A 25,939-nucleotide genomic window follows, 5' to 3' on the forward strand; every position below is an offset into this window, starting at 1 on the left:
ACTAAAAGGCGACTGTACATTTATATCCAGGTTAATGTAAAGCTGCTGTGTGACAATGTCCTGTATAAATAACACGCAATGTCATTTTTATCATTGTGGAATTTTATATTTAGGTTTCTCTCTCTCTTTCTCTCCATATATGTGTGTGTGAGATCCAAGTCTTGATTCAGATTCTAATTACAGACTTGGTGACTGCATCCAGCCTCCTCCCACAGAACTGACATATTCACATATTTACATAATCATTATGTCTAATTTACATAATGATTTGCATCTAGTTTACATAATCAATTTTAAGCTGTGCAGAGACAGTCTAAAAAAGAAACACACACACACACACACACACACACACTCACTGAGTGCATCATGGACACTGCCTCCACTGGGTAGCGCCCTTTAGCCGTCTCTGCAGAGAGCATGACACAGTCGGCTCCATCCAGCACAGCGTTAGCGACATCGCTACTCTCAGCACGGGTGGGCCGGGAGTTCAATACCATACTTTCCAACATCTACACACACACACACACACACACACACACACACACACAATTGTAAAACATTCATCTTATAAGAATAAAATAGGAGTCTCACACGGATCAGATCCTGAAACCTTAACACTCAGAGCTGAGTTCCTCTAAAACATGGGACATCACTTATAAGGGGGAGGTGATCATGTTCTAAGGAGCTGGTGGTGGTGGTATGTGTGTGTGTGTGTGTGTGTGTGTGTGATGATGATGATGATGATGTAGTCCAGGTAACCTGTGTGGCACAGATGACTGGTTTTCCTACGGAGTTGCAGCGTCCGATCATCATCTTCTGTGCGATGAAGACTTTTTCTGCTGGAATCTCAATCCCAAGATCACCACGAGCGACCATCACTCCATCACTCTCCCTCAGAATCTCATCAAAACTACAGACAGATAGATAGATGGACAGCCATCACCCCATCACTTATTTAGAACCTTATCAAAACTTCATGATAGAAGTACTGTGTGTGTGTGTGTGTGTGTGTGTGTGTGTGTGTGTGCGCGCATGTGTGTGTTTGAGCTCACTTTTCCACTCCCTGTCTGTTTTCCACCTTGCTGATAACTTTGATTTTGGCTCCACTGGGTCCTAGCGCCCTCCTTACGGCCCTGACATCCTCGGCGCAGCGGATGAAGGAGGCGAAGACGATGTCCACGCCCTCCTCCACGCCCAGCTTCAGGTCGGCTGTGTCCCGTTCACTCACTGCGGGTAAGTTTACTATCTCCGCCCCGGGCAGGTTCACACCTTTATGGCTACACAGAATGCCACCACTCTCCACCCGAGTCTCCACCCACCCGTCACCTGAGAGACAGAGTAGACGGAGCCTGTGTGTGTCATGTGAAGATGTAAGGGTCCAATTAGGCCACTGTGGTCTGAATATAAATTGAGTGACCTGATTAGCTGAGGAGAGTCAGGTGGTGAACTAAAACTCAGACACACCCCCTGCACTTAATCTCCATAATGCGAAAGTTTCCTGTTACCATGACAACCAACATAAGGCCGCATCCAAAACACGAAACCATACGGTGCAGCTATACGCTGCTCGCACCATCATTCACCCACATACAGTAGTGAGGATTTCATTAACTTTTTCAATAACAAAATCATAAATATTTGGCAAAAAATTCAGGCATTAAAACCAGACAATTTTAGGTGATACAGATGATAAATTAATCACATCACATCAGAACCTAGAATACTTTACTCCCCTTGAAGCAAGAGAACTAATTTTACTCATCACCTCTTCAAAATCGTCAACCTGTAAAGTAGATCCTACACCGACACATTTTCTCAAGCAGATAGTTCCAGCAATAACAGAACCCCTGTTAAAAGTAATTAACTGTTCACTCAGCAGTGGTTATGTTCCTAAATCCCTTAAATTAGCAGTTATTAAACCACTAATCAAGAAACCCGACCTTGACCCCTGTTAGGTTTTCAATTACAGGCCGATATCAAACCTCCCCTTTTTTCTAACCCTTTATCTCTAAAATTCTGGAAAAGGTAGTATCACAGCAGCTATGTTCATATCAATATGGAAATAACATAAACAAACTGTATCAGTCAGGATTTAGGCCTTATCACAGCACAGAGACAGCACTCGTTAAAGTAGTAAATGACCTCCTATTGGCCTCTGATCAGGGTTGTGTCACCTTGTGTTACTCAACCTCAGTGCAGCTTTTGACACTATTGATCATAGTATTCTCCTTCACAGATTAGAAAATGTAGTGGGAATTAAGTGAACGGCCCTCTTATGGTTAAATCCTATTTGACTGATCGTTATCAGTTTAGATTGTGACCATTCCTCATGTTCTCAAGTTGAGTTTGGTGTTCCACAGGGTTTAGTTTTAGGCCCACTCATTTTTTCCCTTTACATGCTTCCTCTGGGCAACATAATTCGTAAAACATAGTATTAGTTTTCATTGTTATGCTGATGACACACAATTATAAGTTTAAGCAAAACCAGACGAGAAAAAACTGTTTACTAAAGTTGAGCAATGTGTGCAGGACATAAGAGATTGGATGTTAATTAATTTCCTTCTGCTTAATCCTGATAAGACAGAAGTTCTAGTCATAAGACCGCATACAGCTAGGAGTAAGCTTTCTAATCAGACTGTGATTTTAAATGGCCTTTCTGTTCCATCAAGTGCAACAGTAAAAGACTCTAGGTTGGACTATTGTAACGCCTTACTTTCTGGTTGTTCAACTAGGTGCATAAACAAGCTTCAGCTAGTCCACGATGCAGCAGCGAGAGTCCTCCCTAGAACCAGAAGATATGAGCACATCACTCCTATCTTATCCACATTGCATTGACTTCCTGTGAAATTTCACATTGATTTTAAAATACTACTCTTGACATATAAAGCATTAAATGGTCTCGCGCCGCAGTATCTGAGTGAACTGCTAGTGTCTTACGATCCGCCACGCCTACTTCGATCAAAGGATGCAGGCTGCTTGTCAGTACCGCGTATTATGAAAAATACAGCTGGGGGCAGAGCTTTTTCTTACAAAGCCCCAAAATTATGGAATAGTCTTCCAAATAGTGTTCGGGACTCAGACACAGTCTCAGTGTTTAAGTTCAGGCTAAAAACCTATTTATTTAGCCAAGCATTTTTATAAATAGATTAGCCTTAGGTAAAGGAGGAGATCTGGGGGACTCATGGACATAGAGTATTATGGTGAACTGGTATGTTTGGATGCTGTCTTCCTCACTCTCATTGATCACTCAGGTTTGCTGACGGTGAGGTGATTGGTTGCTTTACATCTCAGTTCCCCCTCATGTCTGTGTTTCCTTCTGGCTCCTCCCTTTTAGTTATGATGTTATAATTAGTCCTGCCGGAGTCCCTGCTTGCACTCTACAGTTAATATACATTCACATTATACATTGTTCAACTGTGACCAGACCTAACTGCCATCTCTCCATCCCTTTTGCTCTCTCCTCTCTCTCTCTCTCCCTCTCTCCTTTTTCCTCTACCTATCTCTCTGTCGAGCTATACATGTCGCTCCTGAGCTGCCAGTGATCCAGACCTCCTCTGCCCTCTGGACCTGTCTAATTCGTCCTGGGGTCCTGCTTCTGGTTGGAGATCTCATCACATGGATGCCCCCGTGTGGTCTGCCTGGGACGCGTGTGGTGACTGGGGACGGTTCCACTTTTCCATAAAGGTGGTCCTGTCCTCGACTGATGCAGACAGCTGTTCTCTGAGGACCTGTGACTTCAATCACTCAATAGTTCGGGACTGGAATTTCCTACAGTCCACCTGAGCGTCCAGGAACAAACTGGACTCTCATTTAATTCAACACATCTCCTCTTATATTGAACTTCCAGTCTCGCATATTATTATGCACATCAATCCCTGCTATCTGTTATCACCCAGATGAGGATGGGTTCCCTGTTGAGTCTGGTTCATCTCAAGGTTTCTTCCTATTACCATCTCAGGGAGTTTTTCCTTGCCACTGTCGCCGTCATCCTCAGCTTGCTCATCAGGGACAATCATATCATTTTGATTCATACACATTCACATTTCATACAAATTAAAAAAATTCTTTTGAGTGTGTAAAGCTGCTTTGCGACATTTTTGATTGTTAAAAGCACTATACAAATAAAATTTAATTAAATTGAATTCACAGATGTGTCGTAAAGGAGGAATATTATTGAGTGTCTATTATTTACTTTGTGTGTGTATGTGTGTGTGGGTGTGTGTTTGTGTGTGTATTGGGGGTTGGGTGAGGGAGCAGGTCCTGGCAAGTTGTCATGACAACTCAGAAAAAACATTTGGAGGTTGCTGAACCAGTTTAGTGGGATATTCGGGTGTGTATGTGTGTGTGTGTGTGTGTGTGTGTGTGTGTGTTTGTACCGATGCGTAGCACTGTGAGAGAGATGAGTCCATCGTCAATGTAGATGGTTCCTCCCACCTTAACCACGTGAGACAGATCAGGGTAGTCCACCCAAACACGTGAACCGTCTGTCACGTTCCTCTCCGCTTCATCTGTCACCACCTTCACCACAGAGCCGCGCTCCAGCTTCACCTCACCATCCACAAGCTCACACACACACACACACACACACATTAGTGAGGTGTTATATAAAGCATAATAAATGCACCAGTCCACACTGCTGCATCTCCCCAACCCCCGAGCCTTAAAATGTACGTACAGTAACTACAGCTGGATTTGGGATGAAACCACAAATGATTAATCTGAGAGCAGGTTCGATAAAACAGTGTGATGCAGGTTCTATATACAGTGGAACCTGGGATTACAAGCATAATTTGTTTCGGAAGTGGGCTCGTATGCCAAAAGTAAACCAAATTAAATTTTCCCATAGGTAATAATGAAACTTAAACTATTCGTTCTACAGCCCCAAAAATAATAAAAATATTTATAAAAAATAATATAAAAATAAAAAACAATTAATACAAAATATAAAGCAAAAATAAAACTAATTAACCTGTGCTTTACCTTAAAACAACGTAAAAATGAATCCCGACAGATAAGTGTTTCCGTTTGTGCATGCAGGGTGTGTGTGTAAAATGTGCGTGCACACACACACACACACACACACACACACACACACACACACACACACATACACAAATTAACGGATGGATCGTTTTTAAAACCGTTTAAAAATTAGCAAGGAACATTCCTAGTCACACTTGCGTGAGCGCATACTAACGGGATCACTACTGTAAGTAAAACAACAACAACAACAAAAACAAACAAATTAAACAGCTCGTCACCTTTGAAAACAATCGCGACAGAGAAAAGTTTGTGTGTTTGTCTGGCAACCTGAGAGGAGGGGGGCTGAAGGGGGGCTCGCTTGCGTTTACGGCCCCCTTCTCTCAGGTTGCCAAACAAACACACAAACTCTCTGCCTAACACAGACACAAACACACACACACACTTAAAATCACTGCAAGAACTAAGATCCAGCAGGGGAGACGATAGAGAGAAAAACCGTTGGCTCACTTGTGATGATGTGACGCTCGGTGTCAAAACAAGAAGCGCATGCGTGAAAAATGATACTCGGTGCTCGTAAACTAAGACAACACTCGTTTTTCAAGTCAAAAATTATTTAAAATATTGCTTGTCTTGCGGAACACTTGTAAACCGTGTTACTCGTAATCCGAGGTTCCACTGTATATATATACTGCAATATAACACACACACACACACACACACGCACACACACAGACATACACACACACACACACACACTTACCCCCTGGACCAGACCAGTGCGTATTTCTGGTCCTTTGGTATCCAGAGCGATGGCTACGGGTTGATACGTCAGGGGGTCAGAGGTCAGCGACTGCACCGCTTCACGAATGTTACGGATAGATTCTCTGTGATACTAAAAGACATTCTGTCAAAACACCTCACACACACACACACACACACCCTCACACACACAAACAAACACACACACCCTCACACACACACCCTCACACACACACATACACATGCACACACACACTTTCACACAAACACATAAACACACACACAGCCTCACACACACAAAGACACACACAGCCTCACACACACACAAAGACACACACACAAAGACACACACAGCCTCACACACACACACCCAGACACACACAGCCTCACACACACACAGACACACTCTCAAAAACAGACACACTCACACACACAAACACACACACACAGTCTCACACACAGATACACATGCACACACACTTTCACACAATCACACACACACACACACACAGTCACACACTCACACACACATACCCTCAAACACACAAACACGCACACATGCTCACATACACACACTTTCACACAAAGGCACTCACACACATACACACACACACCCTCACACACACACACACACCTCATGGGTTCCGTGGGAGAAGTTTAGGCGAGCGATGGTCATCCCAGCCTTCACCATAGCCTGGAGCTTTGGCACAGAGCGGGACGCTGGGCCTGCATCACACACACACACACACACACACACACACACACACACACACACACACACACACACACACATACACACACAAACACACACACACACACACACACAAACACACACACACAGTTTTCTCCATTCCTCAATGATGTTTGGTTGCAGACCCCCCCCCCCTCCTCCCCCCTCCCCGGGGTGAAAATATAAACATCATTAATAATAAAAAGACTGTAATGTCCATCTAGTGGTGGGGGCGGAGCTTTAGGGGAACAGTCAGTTATTTATCATCCAATCAGACATCTTGGTACTGACCGATGGTGCAGATGATGCTGGTGTTGCGCGCTGTGATCGGCTCCTGGTCGATGTCCAATAAACACAAGTGTTCCAGGAACGAGTCGCCAACCTGCTGCTGAACCAACGAGTCCATCACCTCAGACTGACTGACAGACAGACAGGTATCTTTAGTAATGATCAGTCTGTTTCTCTTTCACTCTCTCTTGATCTTACACACACACACACACACACACACACACACACACACACACACACACACACAATGTTTGTGGATCTAACAATCTGGATGGAGATTCTCTCCTGGATGTTAAACTGGAGCCGAGCCCGAGTGTGAGATGAGCACACACAGATGTGGGCGGAGTTTAGATCAGCACAGGTGTGACAGCGCAGGTAGAGGTGTGGTTTTTCCTCACTCTCTGACAAGGTTTTTTCTGTGTAACTCCGCCCACATGTAGAGAACTGGGTTGAAGTTCACAATCCAAATTTCTTACAGCCACAGAAAAATTTTGAAATCAGTTAACTTCAAACAATTTTAATGTTTAAACCTTTAAACAATGTTAGAATTAAAACACTGCAGAGTTTAAACTGAGCTTCAATAAACCGGATCTAAAGACTAAAGTCTCAGACTGCATTATCTCCTGCTAATCATTATCTACTGAACAAACACTCCAGGAGGTCAGGAGGTCCACAGCAGATGATCTCACACACACACACACACACATACACACACACACACACAGAAGTTTAAATGTTATTATTATTTCTTTACATTTGTATTCTGCATAGTTCCATCTAATCCAGTTAAGCATGTTCACAAACACTCAGTTTAAACCTTTCTGCACACACACACACGCACACACACACACACACACACACACACACTTAACCCTTCACACTACAAAACTCACCAAGATTACAGAATTAATTAGATTAAACAATTATGTAACCATTAAAAATATTTAAAGTAAGTAAGAACCGATAAACATTTTATTTTCAAATTTTATGCAAAGAGAAAAAGTTTCCAAACCTCAGAGAGCGTCAGGAGAGATCAGGGAACAAGTGGAATGTGTCTTCACACACACACACACACACACACACACCATCTGCTGGACAATGGCTGTGTTTACAGGCAGAGAATTCATTTGATTATCTGAGTGTTTTTAGAGGTGTGTCCAGTGGGCGTGTCCAGACATTTTATTTAGTATGTGTTAACATTAAGTTTAAATGCATATACAATATTTTTTACTATAACAACTTTATTTTAACATGCACACTGGAACCCACTCACAAACTCACACACTCCGTCCCCTTTTCCTGGTAAATAGACCTGTGTGTGTCAGTGTGCATCACGGTGTATTTCTTTGTATTGGTGTGTGCCAATGGGTATCAGTTTGTGTACCCAGATGGCATTGCTTGGTCGGCCCAACATCAGCAAAGTTTTGGTAACCTTTTGTCAGTGCTTTGACATTGGTCACATGACTCTCGTATAACCTACACACACCTCGAAATGATTCATTTGGTTCATTAGAAAATCTAGTCGTTTCTGTAGACCAAGTGTTAATTGCTGGAGATTTTAATATTCATTTTGAAAATCCAGAAGACCCTCTGAGAACAGCATTTATGTCTATACTGGACTCAGTAGTTGTAAATCAGTGTGTAGTAGGACCCACTCATAAAGCAGGTCACACTTTAGATTTAATAATATTATTCGGATTAAGTATAAGAAATCTGAAGTTATCTCGGATCACTATCTTGTCTCAATTCAAGTGTGTCACAATAATAATGTACACACAGCGCCGCGCTACCGTATGAAACGTACATTCACATCAACTACCAAACAGAGTTTTATCAGTAATCTCCCAGAGTTCCCAACTTCGATTAGATCACCGTCTGACCCCACAGAACTCGATCAGGCGACTGAATATTTAGAGTCGACATTTCGCTATACCTTAAATAATGTAGCTCCAGTTAAAAGAAAAATTATTAGAGATAAGAAACTCGCTCCCTGGTATAACGATCACACGCGCACTTTAAAACAGACCGCTCAGAAATTAGAATGTAAATGGCTTAAAACTAAATTGTTAGTTTTCCAAATAGCATGGAAGGAGAGCATCCTGAACTATAGAAAAGCTCTTAGTGTATCTAGATCAACATATCTCTCCACTCTTATAGAAAATAACAAAAATAATCCTAGATTCTTATTTAATGCTGTAGCCAAATTAACCAGAAATAAGACCACTGCAGAAATCTCCACAACAACATCATGCAATAGTGAGGACTTCATGAACTTTTTTAATAATAAAATTGTAAATATTAGGCATAAAACTGAGGTTTTGAAACCGAACAATGTAATTGATGCAGATGTTAATCTAGCCATGTCAGATCAGAACCTAGAATACTTTACTCCCCTTGAAGAGAATGAACTAATTTCACTCATCTCTTCTTCAAATTCATCAACCTGTATATTAGATCCTGTACCGACACATTTTCTTAAACAGATAGTACCAGCAATAATAGAACCCCTGTTGAGAATAATTAATTTTTCACTCAGCATTGGTTATGTTCCGAAATCTTTTAAATTAGCAGTTATCAAACCAATAATTAAGAAACCTGACCTCGACCCCTGTCAGCTGTCCAGTTACAGACCAATATCAAACCTCCCCTTTATCTCTAAGATTCTGGAAAAGATAGTAGCGGAGCAGCTATGCTCATATCTACATAGACATGGCATACATGAACTGTATCAGTCAGGATTTAGGCCTCATCACAGTACAGAGACAGCGCTCGTTAAAGTAGTAAATGACATTTTATTGGCCTCTGATCAGGGTTGTGTAACTATGCTTGTATTACTCCACCTCAGTGCAGCTTTTGACACCATTGATCATAGTATTCCACTTAGGCGCACATAGAGCTCTCATACACTCAGACAGTAACAGACAGTATGACACTAATTAGACACAAACAATTGCAATTGCATACAACTCAATGGCACACAAGCCAAAAATAAGGTGCTCCTCATAAAAAAAATATAAATATAAAGCTGCTACACTCATACAAGCAGTATTACTAATTAAGCGCAACTCCTTATTAACCTGCTTTATCCCTTGCTATCTATTTAGGCCCTCTTGACAATGGGTACAGATTAATATCAAGACTATCTACCTTTGCGCATTGCTATTTATCAAAGCCCTCTTAGCAACACAAATAGATGCTCAAATGCGCTTCCTCATACTCATCTTGTTATTGCTGCCATCTATTAAAGCCCTCTTGACAACAAAACAGACCAATTCAATGCTTATTTTATCAATTTACTATCAGTACAACAGCTAGTAAGCTGATGCATGCATTTCCTTCTGGAAAGCCCATTCAAAAATTACTATTTGGAGAGGTCATTATTAGGCATCCTTACCACCATGGGTTATCCCAGCAAACAACACAAACTAAGTATATAAGCAAACGTTGCTTACCTTTTTTGGATGGCCACCTGTTTGTGCTGCCCACGGTGATCAGCCACAACTTTGCCCCTTTTCCACCCTGCTCACGGCGCCAAGATGTTGTTGAAATTAATTGAAGACTCAGGCTTTGGTTTCAGAAGATGACGACTTTATTATCTGTTCAACAAAGTTGGGAGAGACTAAAGAATCACCCCGATCTGTAGACTGCTCCCCCTTTAAATATTGTTTTATACAATGGAGTCCATTCTACATGGGATGATGTCTTCTTTAACATCTGGTTTTCACTAAGCTTCTCCATCTTACGGGTCTGAATGTATATCTCAAATTTCTTGGCAAGCATATTTTAAGGGGCCTCATGTTCAGCTTCTCATGCACATCCCCAATTATATCCAAATGTGGTACCTTTTATTCTTTTTATTCTTAAGTAAGTTACATAAAATCGAATACAAATTACTCCCATATCTTCTTTACAGATTGGAAAATGTAGCAGGAATTAAGGGAACAGCCCTCTCCTGGCTTAGATCCTATTTGACCGATCGGTATTAGTATATAGATTTAAATGGTGATGAGTGTGCATGTTGTATTGCTACAGAGCCTATGTTATTTGTGTAAAGATACAGAGCCTAGGTAACGCTATAGAGCCTATGGTATGTGTGTCAGGTTACTGAGCATATGTAACGCCATAGAGCCTATGATATACAGTATGTGTAATGCTAAAGAGCCGATGTAACGCTACAGAGCCTTTGTTATGTTTGTAGGGCTACTGAGCCAATGTTATGTTTAAAACACAACAGAGCATATGTTATGTATGTAAGCTAAAGAGCCTTGGCCAAGTGAAGAAGAGATGTCCAGCTCTGTTTTTAGTTGGAGGTCTTGATTTGTTCGTTTGTTGGTTTGGTTAGTTTTGTTATTTAATGTTTTGATTAGTGTTTTTGTTTCTTGGTTGAATAAAGACTTTTTTTAATACCATTATCCACCCCTCTGCGCCTATGCGTGCCTGTAAGCCCACGGCAACTACAACAGCCATGTACCACCAGTTCATGACAATTTTAATGGCATTAATGCGGCCCACCAGGGACATGGACAGTGGTGACCATTGGAGGCAGGGAGGAGATTGGATTTGATATAAAAAGTAGAAGATCATCTGCATAAAGGGAAACTTTATGTTCTTCTCCCTGCCTCCAAATCCCAGATATATCCCTAAACTGCAGAATGCAATTGCTAGTCGCCCAATGGCAAGGTTAAAGGGTAATTCGTTGTGGTTTTGCAGAAGCAATGAAACTGGTACACAACAGGTTTGGAAATTAGCTAAAAATTGCAACAGTGCTGATGCAAAAGGCATTCAAATGGCCCGAAATAAAGTCAGAGGATGGAAAGTCATTAAGCGCCTTCTCCCTGTTTTTGGTAACTTGCCACAATGTTATGGAAGACATTAAATACATGGATGAGTTAGATAATCCTACTAACATGAGGATTATTATCGCAAAACTGCCCTACAAATTGCGTGAAAGATGGAGGGTCCATGCATATGAATACGAGGAGTGCCATCGGAAAAGAGCCAAGTTCGTGCAGTTGATGGAATTCGTTGAATGACAAGCAAAAGTAATATCAAACACTCTTTGGAGACCTGGACGTTCTGACTAGTGATAAGAAACACTGTAATAAATATCTTCAAGGATCCAAGCTAAAAAAGGAAGGAAAAAGAGGTAGCAGGTTGGTGAAAATCATAAAGACTTGATTACAGCAAAGAGGAATGGTGCATTATTTATCAGTGCTTTCACTAAAACTTGTGCATTCTGTGAGAAAAGTCATACCTTAGATGAATGCTACCAGTTCAACGCTAAGACATATAAAGACAAATTGGCCTTTTTGAGAAAGAATGGATTTTGCTTTGGACGTTTAGTAAAAGGACATTTAAGCAAAGACTGCACAAGAAGAATCACATGTCAGTCGTGCTTAAAGAAACATCCTAGCATGCTACACATTGCCGCACAAGACACAGCTCAGGTAATGGTAAAAGTTGATGAAACTGAAACAGTTAATACCTTGCTGGCTACAGTGAGTCATGAAACTAGCGCCAGTACTGGGGCTGGAGACAATGGAAGAAAACACCTTTGTTGAACTTTCCAAAGTGTTTACATAAAAGAGCATCCCAGTCTCAGTGGAAAACATTCCACAGCAGCATGACAGTGATAAGTGGCCATACCTCAGAGAAGTGAAATTGCCTCAGATTGATGCTGGAGTTAAAATTCTCATAGGCAACAAAGAGTATAAGCTCCTAGAACCATGGCAAGTAATTAACAGCAGAAAATTCAAGAAGAAAATTCCAGAATAACCGCTCTTTTCATGATGAGTATTCAAACTTCATGAACGACATGTTTGAAAAAGGTCATGCAGTCAAGGTCCCTACACCTCATTTGAGTCGACAAAATGGTCAAGTGTGGTATATACCTCACCATAGTGTAAATTTGTCACGGAACGCCAGCAGAGGGTGCCATGCGCAGAGACGCCATTTTGTGTTTCCTTTGTATTCTTTTGAACTCAATTTCCCAATGTGCACCTCCGATCAGGTCATTGGAGCGCTCACCTGAACCGGGGCAGATAATTAGAAGGGACTAATTATGTTTGTTATAAATAGTCTTTAGTTTCTCCTTGTTGTGCATTTGTTGTTGTTGTTGTTGTTGAGTTACCTCGTTGTTGTTTCCATGCATTCTTCATGCTTCTGCGTCATGCAATGCTCCTAGTTTCGTGGGGCCTCATGTATCAACGTTGCATATGCACAAAAACTTAGCTTACGCCAGTTTTCACGCTCACAATCGAATTTACTAACAGTGAAATTAACGTGAGAATGTGCATTCTTCCACGCCAACTTCATGTCTGGCGTACGTGTATTTCTTGTGTGTGTTTGTTTTACTTCCGTTGGCGACTCCTAGAGGCAATTATGTTAAATTGCACACTACAAAGTATCGCACCAACACATGTGAAAAACATTGCTATTAATTTATAATTGATAAAATGGGTTAATTGACACAATATTTTTTTTTACCAATTATGTGATTTAGAACATATAAAAGCATTTGCAAATGTATACAACCCTTAGTCTATGGCAATGGCAGTGTTGGCCTTATTAGAGGACATTGTCAGTGGCCGAATCCGAAGGGACGCGTTTTTAGGGATCACAGTGATTTTCTGGCCCACGATGATGACTGGCTTTTTAGCCGTTTTAGATTTCCAAGAGCTATCCGCTTGGAGCTCTGTGCTGAGTTGGGTCCAAATTTGGAAGGAGAGACAGCGAGAAGCCACACATTACCCGTTCCCTTACAGGTGCTGACAACTCTTGGTTTCCTGGCAACTGGTTCCTTCCAAATGGAACTGGCAGACCGCTCGGGGGTAAGCCAGTTGTCTTTGAGCTTGCAATGCCAGCTGTATGGGACGGGATCATCCGCATGTCTAGCAGGTAGCCTATATAAGGTTTCCATACCATGCAGTTGACCAGCCAAACATTAAAGCGCAATTTGCAGCGATCGCCGGTTTTCCTTATGTAATCGGAGCGATCGACTACACGCACATTGCTATAAAGGCGCCATCTGAAGACGAATTTGCATACATGAATCAGAAACATTTCCAATTAATAAATGTGCAAATAATATGTGATGCTCAAATGCGCCTAACAAATATTGTGGCAAGGTGGCCTGGGACAACCCATGATTCATTCATCCTCACAAACAGCATGGTTGGGATGAGGCTCCAGGGTGGCAGGGTGTGCGATGGGTGGCTTCTTGGTGAGTGATGTGTTTAAAGATATTATTTCAGCTAAGATATTTTTATTTATATTAATTCCGGAGGACAAACTTGCAAATAACCTCCAATTCACATTCTGTGAAGTTTCTCTTCTTGCTTGCTTTTGCCATTGCTTTTTCATTTGGTTTTGCCAAAGTGGAGTCATTACCATATTTATACGGAGGAGGAGGCAGGGAGGGGTTTTGCGCTCGTGCACGTGCGCTCAATTTCACGTTAATTCGGATGTACAAAGAGAATATGCATGGGATTCCGCGTACGCAGTGTTTCATACATCAGATTTTTTTTACTGCGTAAGCACATTTACAGCTTTGTCTGTACGTAATGTTTTAGTATGAATTCAACGAAAGTCTTTGTACATGAGGCCCCTGGTCTGTGGTATTCATGTTTTGTTAGCTCCTAGCCAGTTATGTTAGCTCCTAGCTTGTTTAGTTTAGCTTTTGCTATGTTTAGTTATTTATGTTTATCTCTTAGCCAGGTTAGCTCTTGTGTTAAGTTCTTTGTTAGGTTTATCTCCAGGTCTCATGTTATGTTTAGTTTCATTGTGATTGTGTCTGTTTATGTTCTGTTTTTGTTATCATTAAAAGACATTTCAAGTTCTCATGCTTTCCACTATGCCTCTTGTCAAGTCCACACCCCAGTTCCCTAACAATATCATCCTCAAAAGAAAAGGCTAAGGGTGGTCTTTGACTGTGCTGCCAGCTACCAGGGAGTATCATTAAATAGCGAGCTCCTACAGGGACCAGACATGACAAATTCACTCATTGGAATGCTTACATGCTTTAGACACGAGGAAGTTGCCATGATGGCAGATGTGGAAGCCATGTATTATCAGGTGAGAGTTCCGGAAAAAGACACAGATTTGCTGTGCTTCCTATGGTGGCCGAATAGAGATGTAAATCAAGATTTGGTCAAGTACAAGATGGTCATTCATCTATTTGGTGTAAAATCGTCTCCAAGTGTTGCTAACTTCGCCCTTAGGAAAAACATCGGAAGAAAACTGCAGCAATGCATCTGCTGAGACAGTCAACACAGTACTTAGAAACTTTTATGTAGACGACTGTTTGAAGTCTGTTTCGAGCCATGATCAAGCAGTTGCGTTATATAACAATCTCACCAACCTTTGTGCAAGTGGAGGGTTTCAACTTACCAAGTGGGCAAGTAATCATCATGCCATACTGACTTCTTTTCCTGAGAGTGAAAGAATCAAAGACATGAGAGACTTGGATCACTTCATCACTTTTCAGACACAAGTGAGATGGGATATGGAATTGTCTCATACCTCAAGACACACATTGTGCCTTTATGATGGGGAACTCTCGTGTAGCACATTTGAAACAAACCACTATTCCGCGAATAGAATTGACTGCGGCAGTAGTTGCTGTGAACACTAACAAAATGTTGAAAGGCCAACTGGAAATGGAGTTGCTGAACTTTATATTTTGGAGTGACAGTACAACTGTTTTGAGATATATTAACAACAAAAAACTTCATTTCAAAACCTTCATTGCCAAAAGAATTGCCATTATAAGAGAGTCAACTAAGCCACATCAGTGGAGGTATGTCAATAATTAAAAAAATCTAGCTGATTCTGCATCCAGTGGAGTATCCTGTGAAAAATTCATGAAAAATGTTAATTGGATCCATGGTCCCTCTTTTCTCAAAGAACCAGAGTGTAGATGGCCTGAGAACATTCAAGACCTGTCGATAAAGGAGGATGATAACGAGATCAAACATTTAGCTTCAGTGAATCTCATGAGTACTACAGAGAGCACGGAGGCCATGAGCAAACTGATCAATTATCACTCTAACTGGTACAAGTTGAAAAGATCCGTTGCCTGGATTCTTCATATCAAGGACATGCTTAAACAGAGAACGAAAAAGGTTAAAAGACGTGTAGATGACCCAATGACATAAAACAAAAATTTGACAATTTAGGATTTAACAAGAGCAGAAAACGAAGTCATCAAGTTCATTCAAAACCAAAAATTCAAAGAAGAAATTTTCAAGTTGCAAAGAGGTGATGCATCTGTGAAAAGGAACAGTTGCCTCTCCAAACTAGATCCAGTACTGCAGGATGGAGTGCTGAGAGTTAAAGAGCTAAAGATTCACATATCACAACTTTAATCTTAAGAGACATTCATGAAAAGGTTGGACCTTGTGGAAGGAATTATATGCTCTCAAAATTGCGGCAGAAATACTGGATTACGACTGCTAACTCACTTCTTTTAGTTTCTTTCCAGTTGTGTGACATGTAGAAAGATCAGAGCAAAGACTGGTGAACAAAAGATGTCAGAACTGCCATGTGACAGAATAACACCAGATCACCCACCATTCACTAACGTAGGAGTTGACTATTTCGGACCCTTCCATGTCAGACGAGGTAGAAGTAATGTTAAAAGATATGGCGTATTGTTTACTTGTCTGACAACAAGAGCTGTGCATATTGAAGTTGCGTAGTCACTGGATACAGACTCCTGTTTGAATGCCATTCGATGCTTTGTGTTCAGGAGAGGCCAGGTGTTAATCATGAGAAGTGACAATGGAAGAAACTTTATAGGTGCTGAGACTGAATTGCATAAAGCTTTCCAACAGTGGAATCAGTCAAAAATTTAAGGCATTCTCATGCAAAAGGGGATACAGTGGATATTCAACCCACCTTCTGGGTCTCATTTCGGTGGAATATGGGAAAGGTAGATAAGATCAGTCAGAAAGATCCTGAGATCTGTACTGAAAGAACAAATACTTACAGTAATGATGAGAGCTTGCATACATTCCTGTGTGAGGTGGAAGCAATAATGAATGACCGACCTCTTGCCACTGTTACGGACGATCCCACAGATCTAGAACCCCTGACACCCAACCACCTGCTGTTGATGAAAAGACAGCCAAACCTGCCTCCTGAACTTTTCAAAAAAGAGGACATTTATGCACGTCGCAAGTGGAAGCAAATTCAGTACCTTGCTGACTTATTCTGGAAGCGATGGGTGTGTGAATATTTGCCCTTGCTTCAGGAGCGCCGAAAATGATTTCAAGTGAGAAAAAACCTCTCGATTGGAGATGTAGTTCTAATAATTGATGAGTCTTCTCCAAGAAATTCATGGGTCGTCGGACGAATCACGAAAGTGTTTCCTGATAAAAAAAAAGGACTTGTAAGACGTGTGCTGGTTAAAACTAAGACCAATACACTGGAAAGACCCATTGACAAGTTGTGCCTCATATGTGATATGGACTGTTAATTATGTCATAACTGGTTATGACTTTTCTTTGGTACGCAAAGATATAAACACTCTAAGGCAAATAGTATACATTTAGAAGGTTTAAAGTAATGATTAATGTGAATGGTAAAACTACATGGCTATCATAAAAAAAAAATGTAATTGTCAGTCTTCCTGCCTGTCAATTAGGGGCTGGAAATGTAAGAGCCATATTTCATTTTTACGATTTGTTGTTGTGTTTATTTAAAGTTTATTAGTTAAGTAATAATTTATGATAAGCGTAAGTTGTTCTGTGATGTCATTCCATAATTGCGTAGTTGCATGTCTATTACACACAGTAGAAGTTGTTAGGATATGGAAGTTGTGGAAAACACAAGCTTTTGACCATAATCAAAAACCGTAATAAGATACAGCAAATAAGTTGTTGTAACCATAGTGGATTTATGCAAGAAAACTGTAAGAAGTGTTAAACATTTGACATTAAAAAATAAATGAAGAGACAAAGAATTCATGGACGTCCAAGTCGTGAGTAAATCAGTTCAATAAGAAAGATACGCGTCAGAACTTGTGGAATAACATGCCCGTACACATTCTTTTTCATATTTGCAGTGTATGAAATTATCTGTCCCCTGAGGTAGGCTTTCATAGCATCCCAAACAATTAAACGTGACACTTCAGGTGTTTCATTTGTGTTTCAAACGTGACACTTCAGGTGTTTCAAACGTGACACTTCAGGTGTTTCATCTTCCAAGCAGCTTGGGCTTTGCCCTTGCGGGCGCTGCGCCGCCACTGCTGGCGTCATCCGCTCTTCAAGAACTCTCAACGAGACTTTGTGCCAGAACTCCAAAGTCCCGCAACGAAGGAAACCTCAGGAGAAGTTCCAGAGCGCAGTCATCGGTAACCAGGCAACCAACGCCTCACCAAAGGGCTTTCCCGACAGACGTCATCTCTACAACAGCGCACCAACCAATCAGCAACACCGTGATTCCCTTCGCTGGAGGCGAACCAATGGATGAGAACGAAACATAACGCAAGTAAACAAACAAAGCTGCATACCTTGCTGAAATTGGTGGTCGTTTTATAACTAAACTTTGTTGATCTAGTAAACAGTACTAGAATAACTTCATTCATTTTCACTTGCCAAACTGTTTGTGTGTATGTGTGTGTGTGTGCGTGCGTGCGTTCGAGTAGTGTAGTTTCATGTATCGTAGATTAGTCAAATAAATTCTCGTTTCTTTATAAAGAACTGTTGTCTTGGTCATGTATTTTAAAGTCTAAACATTTGCCCAGATCGTGTTACCTTGCTCATAATTGCTAAATACTAGATTTTGTGTTATAGCCGTTGGCCATGTGATAACCAGAACTGGTAAGATACACTAAATTGTGCTAAAAGCTAGACGGGTAGTCGATATAGTGTACGTTATAAATTTTGATTCACTTAATCAAATTAACCCGAATCGTTAAAGATTCGATACAACTCTGACCCAGAGCTAAACATTACTTATTAATGGTGAAGGATTGCGTTGGCATTGTCTCCACATTAAAATGTCTATATTTATTGGTGGACAATGCAACCGTCATTTGTTGTCTTTATTATGTAAACCCTACGTATTAATGATAAACAATGCTGGAAGCTATTCATTGTCATTATTACGTTAAAACGCTACAACTGCTACAGTATGCACGGAGGTATCTCCCTAGTTCTTGGACCGTCTGCTCTGCCCATTTGACTCGGGGTGGTAGCCTGACATTAGGCTAACAGTGGTCCCCAACTTCTGGAAAAAAGCTTTCCAGACTTTGGCGATAAATTGGGGACCACGATCGGAAACAATATCCTCCAGGATGCCATAGCAACAAAACACGGTCTCAAAGAGGGTTTCTGCCACCTGGAGGGCTGACGGGAGAGAGCCAAACGGGATGAAACCACATCCCTTTGAAAACCGATCTACTACAATCAAAATAGTGGTATACCCTTTCGACACCGGGAGATGCGTTACAAAATCCACAGCGAGGTGTGACCACGGTCTATTCGGTGTAGGTAGGGGCATCAATTTACCAACTGGCAAACAACGGAGATTTTTTGTAGTTGCACAAATTGTACAAGATAAAACAACTGTTCTTACGGTTTCCCTCATCCTCGGCCACCAACATTTTTTTCAAGTATTTTAAAAATGTGCGTCATGCCTGAGTGTCCAGAGGACAGATTAGTGTAAGCCTCTATTGTCACGCAGTTACGCAGGGCTTCGGGCACGCAGGTTTGATCCGGAGGGCACTTGCTGGGCACTTGATGCCCAGCAAGTGCCCTCCGGATCAAAGAGATCCCACATTACCGGAGCTACTACGAGCAATGCGGGCAAAATGGGTTCTGGATTTGTGGTTGGTATTGGCACCCAGTAGTAGCGCGACAAGGCATCCGCCTTCTTATTTTTAAGCCTGGCCGATATGTGATATGAAACCAAAAACAGGTAAAGAACAGCGCCCACCGGGCTTGACGACTGTTTAATGTTTTGGCCTGTTGGATGTATTCCAAATTTCGATGATCGGTAGGAACTATGAAGGGATGTTTGGCTTCCTCCAGCCAATGCCGCCACTTATGGAGTTAATTATGTGCCAAAATTTAACAAACACAATCTGCTTTGCAAAGAAAAAAACGACTTTCTCACAAATGCAGCGTTTTGCAAACAAACACAATCTGCTTTGCAAAGAAAAAAACGACTTTCTCACAAATGCGGCGAACGTATTTTCTCACAAATGCAATGGAACAACTTCCTCTTCCAAAACAGCAGATGGCGCTATCGGTCAATTTACTCTATTCTCTCGAGACCTCAAACAATGTGTTTATATGGTTTACCCTAATGTCCCAGAGAAATATGAGTGGGTAAACAGTTTTGAGGTGTCTATTATATATCCAGACAGCCAGACATATTAACACTCCACTATCTTTAGGATAGAGCCCTGTAGGGGAATAATACAGTTATATCAAACCACAGTTGCATTTTAATGAACTATTGAATTATTAACTATAATTGGTGATCATATCCACATTTAAATAATCTGTGTCTGTAGTACAATCATACATTGTAGACAGCTGTTGCAGCGCGAGGTGTAGATACAGTAAGATGCAAGAATCATTGTATTAGACTGCATGAAATTTATGAAACTTTTTACAATCTGGTTTGTAATAGCATTCTGTCTGTAATTTAGTATGAATTATAATTTTAATATTATATTATATTAATTATAATATTTTCCCCCCTTATAACTTTGTTAAAGATTATTTAAGTGTAGATATGATCACTAATTATAAAATATTTTGATGCATCATGTTGCATACGTCCGTTATGGATATAAAAATCCAATGGCAGTTCTTTCAGCCTTCAATAGTTCATTAAAATGCAGCTGTGGTTTGATATAACTGTATTATTCCCCTACAGGGCTCTATCCTAAAGATAGTGGATTGTTAATATGTCTGGCTATCTGGATATATAATAGACACCTCAAAACTGTTCCCCACTCATATTCCTCTGGGACATAAGGGTAAACCATATAAACACATTGTTTGAGGTCTCGGGAGAATAGAGTAAATTGACTGATAGCGCCATCTGCTGTTTTGGAAGAGGAAGTTGTTCCATTGCATTTGTGAGAAAATACGGAGGGTGCATTTGTGAGAAAATACGGAGGGTGCATTTGTGAGAAAATACGTTTGCCGCATTTGTGAGAAAGTCGATTTTTTTTCTTTGCAAAGCAGATTGTGTTTGTTTGCAAAACGCTGCATTTGTGAGAAAGTAGATTTTTTTTATTTGCAAAGCAGATTGTGTTTGTTTGCAAAACGCTGCATTTGTAAGAAAGTCGTTTTTTTCTTTGCAAAGCAGATTGTGTTTGTTTGCAAAATGCTGCATTTGTGAGAAAGTCGTTTTTTTCTTTGCAAAGCAGATTGTGTTTGTTTGTTAAATTTTGGCACATAATTAACTTCATAGCCACTCCTCTAACGCCGCTTTTATTGCAAGTAATTCTCTATTGCCAATATCATAATTTCGCTCAGCAGGTGTCAGTTTACGAGAAAAGAATGCACAAGGGTGAAGTTTCTCGGGTTGGCCATGGAGTTGTGACAGCACCGCCCCTTTGCCTACCTCCGATGCATCAACTTCAACTAAAAATGTTTTTTTCGGGGTCTGAAGTTTTAGAATTGGTGCTGTGGTAAAAGCGAGCTTGAGTTTATTAAATGCGGTCCGTGCTTCCGCGGATAGCGCAGTTAGTCGTTTTGGGTTTCCTTTAAATAATAAGGTGAGAGGTGCTGCCACTAAAATTAAAACGCTGATAAAAATTGGCGGACCCAAGAAAGCTTTGTAGCGCTGTCATGTTTAACAACAAGGTTGGACGCAGATGCAGGTACTGGCACAAATGTAGTTTATTATTGGGTTTTTAACAAACAAAAAGTCATTTAAAAGAAACCTTAACTGAAAGTCGTTAACTCCTTTGGAGAGCTCTACAGGGTTTTGACCCTGGGCGTCAATGTCTCTTTCAGTCCTGGGAAACAGATAAACACATATGGTGGGGAAGTTTCAATTTAAAGGAGACGGGATTAACCTGAGAGAGGATAGGAAAGGGACCTATGTATCTGGGAGAAAGTTTTCTGCATGGGAGGTTAAGTTGAAGGTCCCGTGTCAAAAGCCATACCCAATCGCCTATCTGGAGCGGATGACTTTCCCTTCGTCGTCTATCGGCATATTCTTTAAATCGCTGCACTGCTTGGGAAATCTTGGTGTGTGCATTCTCCCATACTTTCTCCGCTTTTTTAAACCACTGATCCACCATGGGTACATCGGTGGGAGTGGCATCCCACGGACATAACGGGGGCTGGCGCCCTAGCACACACTAAAACGGCGTTGGGCCGGTAGCGGAGTGACATAGCGAGTTCTGTGCGTATTCCGCCCAGATTAAGCAGTCTGCCCATTCATGTTGTCTACTGCTACAGTAAGATATCTCCCCGAGTTCTTTGACAGTTCGCTCTGCCTGTCCATTTGATTCGGGGTGATAGCCTGACGTTAGGCTAACTGTGGTCCCCAATTTCTGAAAGAAAGCCTTTCAGACCCTGGCGATGAATTGAGGACCACGATTGTAAACAATATCTTCCGGGATGCCATAGCAACGAAACACTGTTTCGAATAGGGTTTTTGCTACCTGGAGAGCTGACGGAAGAGAGCTAAATGGGATGAACCTACATCTTTTAGAGAACCGGTCTACCACCACTAGGATTTATGTGTATCCTTTTGATACCAGCAGATCCGTAACAAAGTCCACTGCAATGTGGGACCACGGTCTGTTGGGTACCGGTAGGGGCATTAATTTTCCAACTGGTAGGCAACGTGAGCTTTTAGAAGTTGCACATATAGCACAAGACAAAACTACTGTTTTCACTGTTTCCCGCATTTTTGGCCACCAGAACTTTGGTTCTAGTAGTTTGTAGTGCGCGTATTGCTGGGGTGACGATGGTAAAATTGTCTCCGGATTAATAATGGGATCCGGCGCCGGATAACAGTGGGAGAGTGCATCCGCTTTTACATTTTTAGAGCCAGGGCGGTACGTAATAATAAATTGGAAACGCGTGAAAAACAGCGCCCAGTGGGCTTGTCGCGAGTTAAGTCTTTTTGCTTGTTGTAAGTTCTCTGGATTACGATGATCTGTGAGCACTGTGAATGAGTATTTAGCCCCCTCCAGCCAGTGTCACCACTCCTCTAACGCCGCTTTTACTGCTAGCAGTTCTCTGTTACCGATATCATAGTTGCGTTCGGCAGGTGTTAGTTTCCTGGACAAAAAAGCGCAAGGGTAGAGTTTCTCGGGGTGGCCTTGGCATTGTTACAGCACTGCTCCTTTGCCTACCTCTGACGCCTCGACCTCTACTACGAAGGGCTTCTCTGGGTCCGGTAGTTTTAATATAGGCGCAGTGGTAAAAGCTGTTTTGAGACGGTGAAATGCTCTTCATGCTTCAGATGTGAGCGGTGCTGCCACTGTACTGAAGCCCTGAATGAATCACAGATAGAAATTGGCAAACCCCAGAAATCTCTGTAGCGCCTTAACTGACGTGGGTTCCGGCTATTGATGCACTGCCTCAACCTTGGTCGGCTCCATCTCGACCCCCAATGGTCCTATGCGATAATCGAGGAATGCTACTTCCCTTTTGTGGAATTTGCATTTCTTGGCTTTCACATAGAGGCCATATTTGCGCAGGCAATGAAGAACGGCTGTTACATGATGGACGTGTTCGGAATATGACCGTGAATATACTAGGATATCATCCAAGTATATTATGACAAAACGATTAAACATATCCCAAAACACGTCATTCATGAACCCCTAAAACACAGCAGGTGTATTTACCAGTCCATATGCCATCACGTTATATTGGTAATGCCCAGATGTAGTGCTAAACGCAGTCATCCACTCATCGCCTTTACGCACATAAACAAGGTTATATGCGCTGCGGAGGTCAAGTTTGGTGAAAATAAAGGCTTGCTGAAGCTGTAGTCGCGTCGTTTCATGATCGTCCTTGGTGGTAAACGGTAGCGCTGGCTGTGGAGGTGCTGGTCCAACTTTATAGCCAGGTTAATACTCTCATCCAGCAATAAATCAGTGTCCCGGCAAGCGAGCTCGAGTTAAACCTCGGGCTGAAGTCTATCCCGGAACCTGGCTAGGAGGCTCTTCTCACACAAACCGCACTCCGCAGCCATCACACGAAACTTGATAGCGTATTATGTGACAGGTGCGTTGCCCTGGCTCAACCTTAGCAGCCTTTGCTCTCCCGAGTGCCCTTGATCGGGGTGGTCGAACACGGCAGTCAGTGCCTTGATAAATCTCCCATAGTGGAACATGAGCTCCCCGCCTGTGCTCCAGATGGCAGCCGCCCAGTTCATCCCTGGACCTGTGAGCTGCTGGATGATGAAGCTGATCTTCTGTTGTTCCGTCATCTCCGGATACTCCTTGAGGTACAGCTTGCAGGCCAGGATGAATCGTTTGCACCCCTCCGGATCACCTGCATACCTTTCCGAAGGGGAGCGATGAGGTGGTGAGGGCATGGAGCGCCTGTGCGGAGAGGTGGGCGGAGAGCCAGGTATGGCGAGTTTTTTGACAGTGTGCTAAGTCGCTCACTGCTCGCGCTAGGCCCTCAATCTCGTGCTGTTGTACCTTAAGGTAACTGTACATTGGGGTATCTTCCGGCGGCAGGGGGACACCTGCTGCGTCCTAAACCGTCCGTCCATCTGTCATGTTTCACAACAAGGTCGGACGCAGATGCAGGTACTGGCACAAATGTAGTTCATTATTGGGTTTTTAACAAACAAAAAGTCATTCAAAAAAAAAACTCAACTGAAAGTCCTTATCTCCTTTGGAGAGCTCTACAAGGTTTTGACCCTCGGTGTCAATGTCGCTTTCAGTCCTGGGAAACAGGTAAACACAAGATCTTTTTACTACTGGCGTTTTTCCTTGCACACAACATTGGTAACTATAACGGTGGACGGACAGGGAGCTACGGGGATGGCTGGTTAAAATAGAGTAGCACACAAGGGAGACACAGGTGACACTAATTTAGTGATATTAGTGAAACACATACACGCAGACACGCCAGGGGGAGACAAAGCGGCGGCTCAGTAGTCCGGAGAGCCAGATTTTTTTCCCTGAGGCCGTGGTGGCACAGGTGTTACAAGCGCCTTTACTGACTTTGGTTCCAGCCATTGTTGTACCGCCTCTACCTTGGCAGTCTCCATCTCAATCCCCCGTGGCCCTATGCGATAACCAAGGAAAGTGATCTCTCGCTTGTGGAACTCGCATTTCTCTGCCTTCGCATAGAGCCTATGTTCGCGCAGGCGACGAAGGACGGCAGTTTCATGACGGATGGGATATGACCGTGAGTATACTAGAATATCGTATAAGTATACTATCACACTACGGTTAAACATGTCCCGAAACACGTCATTCATGAACCCCTGAAACATTTACCAATCCATATAACATCACATTGTACTGATAATGGCTCGATGAAGTGGTAAATGCAGTCTTCCACTCGTCGCCCTCACTTACACAAACAAGATTTTAAGTGCTGCGGAGGTCGACTTTTGTGAAGATGGAGGTTACTCGAAGTTGGTCGATAGCGGCTGGAACCAGCGGCAGCGGGTGCTTGTATTTTACTGTCACTGCATTTAGACCACGGTAATCAATACAGGGCCTTAAGCCTCCGCCTTTTTTATATATAAAAAAGAAACCTGCCGAGGAGGGGGACGTGGACCTGCTGATGAGTCCCTGCCGAAGAGCCTCAGCCATGTATTCATCCATCAGGGACAGTGGATAAATACGTGAGAAAAGTGGTGTTTTCCCTGGCAAGAGCTCAATCGCGCACTCCCACGGACGATGAGGGGGAAGTCTCGCTGCTGCCCTAATACTAAATACATCTTTAAATTCTGCATACTCTGATGGTACATTCATAGATACTTGGTCACGCGGGCTTTCAATACTTGTGGTTTGGACCGTCAATGGTAACGGTTTACATAATTAAGCGCACCTTGATGCCTACCAAGGCAGACCCAGCACGTAGTCAATATTAATTCAAAATAAGACTGAGAAAATTTTATTTTGAAATAATATTGACTACAATAATAATTACTAGCATGAGCTGATGCTGCTACTGATTTTATTCCAGAATACCTGTTCAGTTTGATTGGCATCATTTTCAC

At 42.0% G+C, this 25,939-nt stretch overlaps 1 protein-coding gene across 3 annotated transcripts in view; it reads right to left on the minus strand.

The window, feature by feature from the left end:
• The window catches only part of pklr (pyruvate kinase L/R), a 12,145-nt gene extending 4,305 nt beyond the window's left edge, over positions 1 to 7,840 (minus strand). Inside the window, exons 1-8 of one of the 3 annotated variants that reach the window (XM_053493703.1) lie at positions 7,773 to 7,840; positions 6,764 to 6,891; positions 6,377 to 6,468; positions 5,744 to 5,875; positions 4,377 to 4,563; positions 1,053 to 1,326; positions 760 to 910; positions 357 to 509 (exon numbers count right to left, since the gene is read on the minus strand). In XM_053493703.1, the coding sequence (XP_053349678.1) occupies positions 357 to 509; positions 760 to 910; positions 1,053 to 1,326; positions 4,377 to 4,563; positions 5,744 to 5,875; positions 6,377 to 6,468; positions 6,764 to 6,878 (1,104 nt within the window). In that variant the 5' untranslated portion in view covers positions 6,879 to 6,891; positions 7,773 to 7,840. The remainder of the gene's footprint in view (positions 1 to 356; positions 510 to 759; positions 911 to 1,052; positions 1,327 to 4,376; positions 4,564 to 5,743; positions 5,876 to 6,376; positions 6,469 to 6,763; positions 6,892 to 7,772) is intronic. The other 2 variants (XM_053493704.1, XM_053493705.1) reach the window with 2 other exon arrangements.
• Between the last annotated feature and the right edge of the window lie 18,099 nt (positions 7,841 to 25,939).

This window comes from Clarias gariepinus, chromosome 4, assembly GCF_024256425.1.
Source record: "Clarias gariepinus isolate MV-2021 ecotype Netherlands chromosome 4, CGAR_prim_01v2, whole genome shotgun sequence".
In the NCBI taxonomy this organism is placed as follows: domain Eukaryota; kingdom Metazoa; phylum Chordata; class Actinopteri; order Siluriformes; family Clariidae; genus Clarias; species Clarias gariepinus.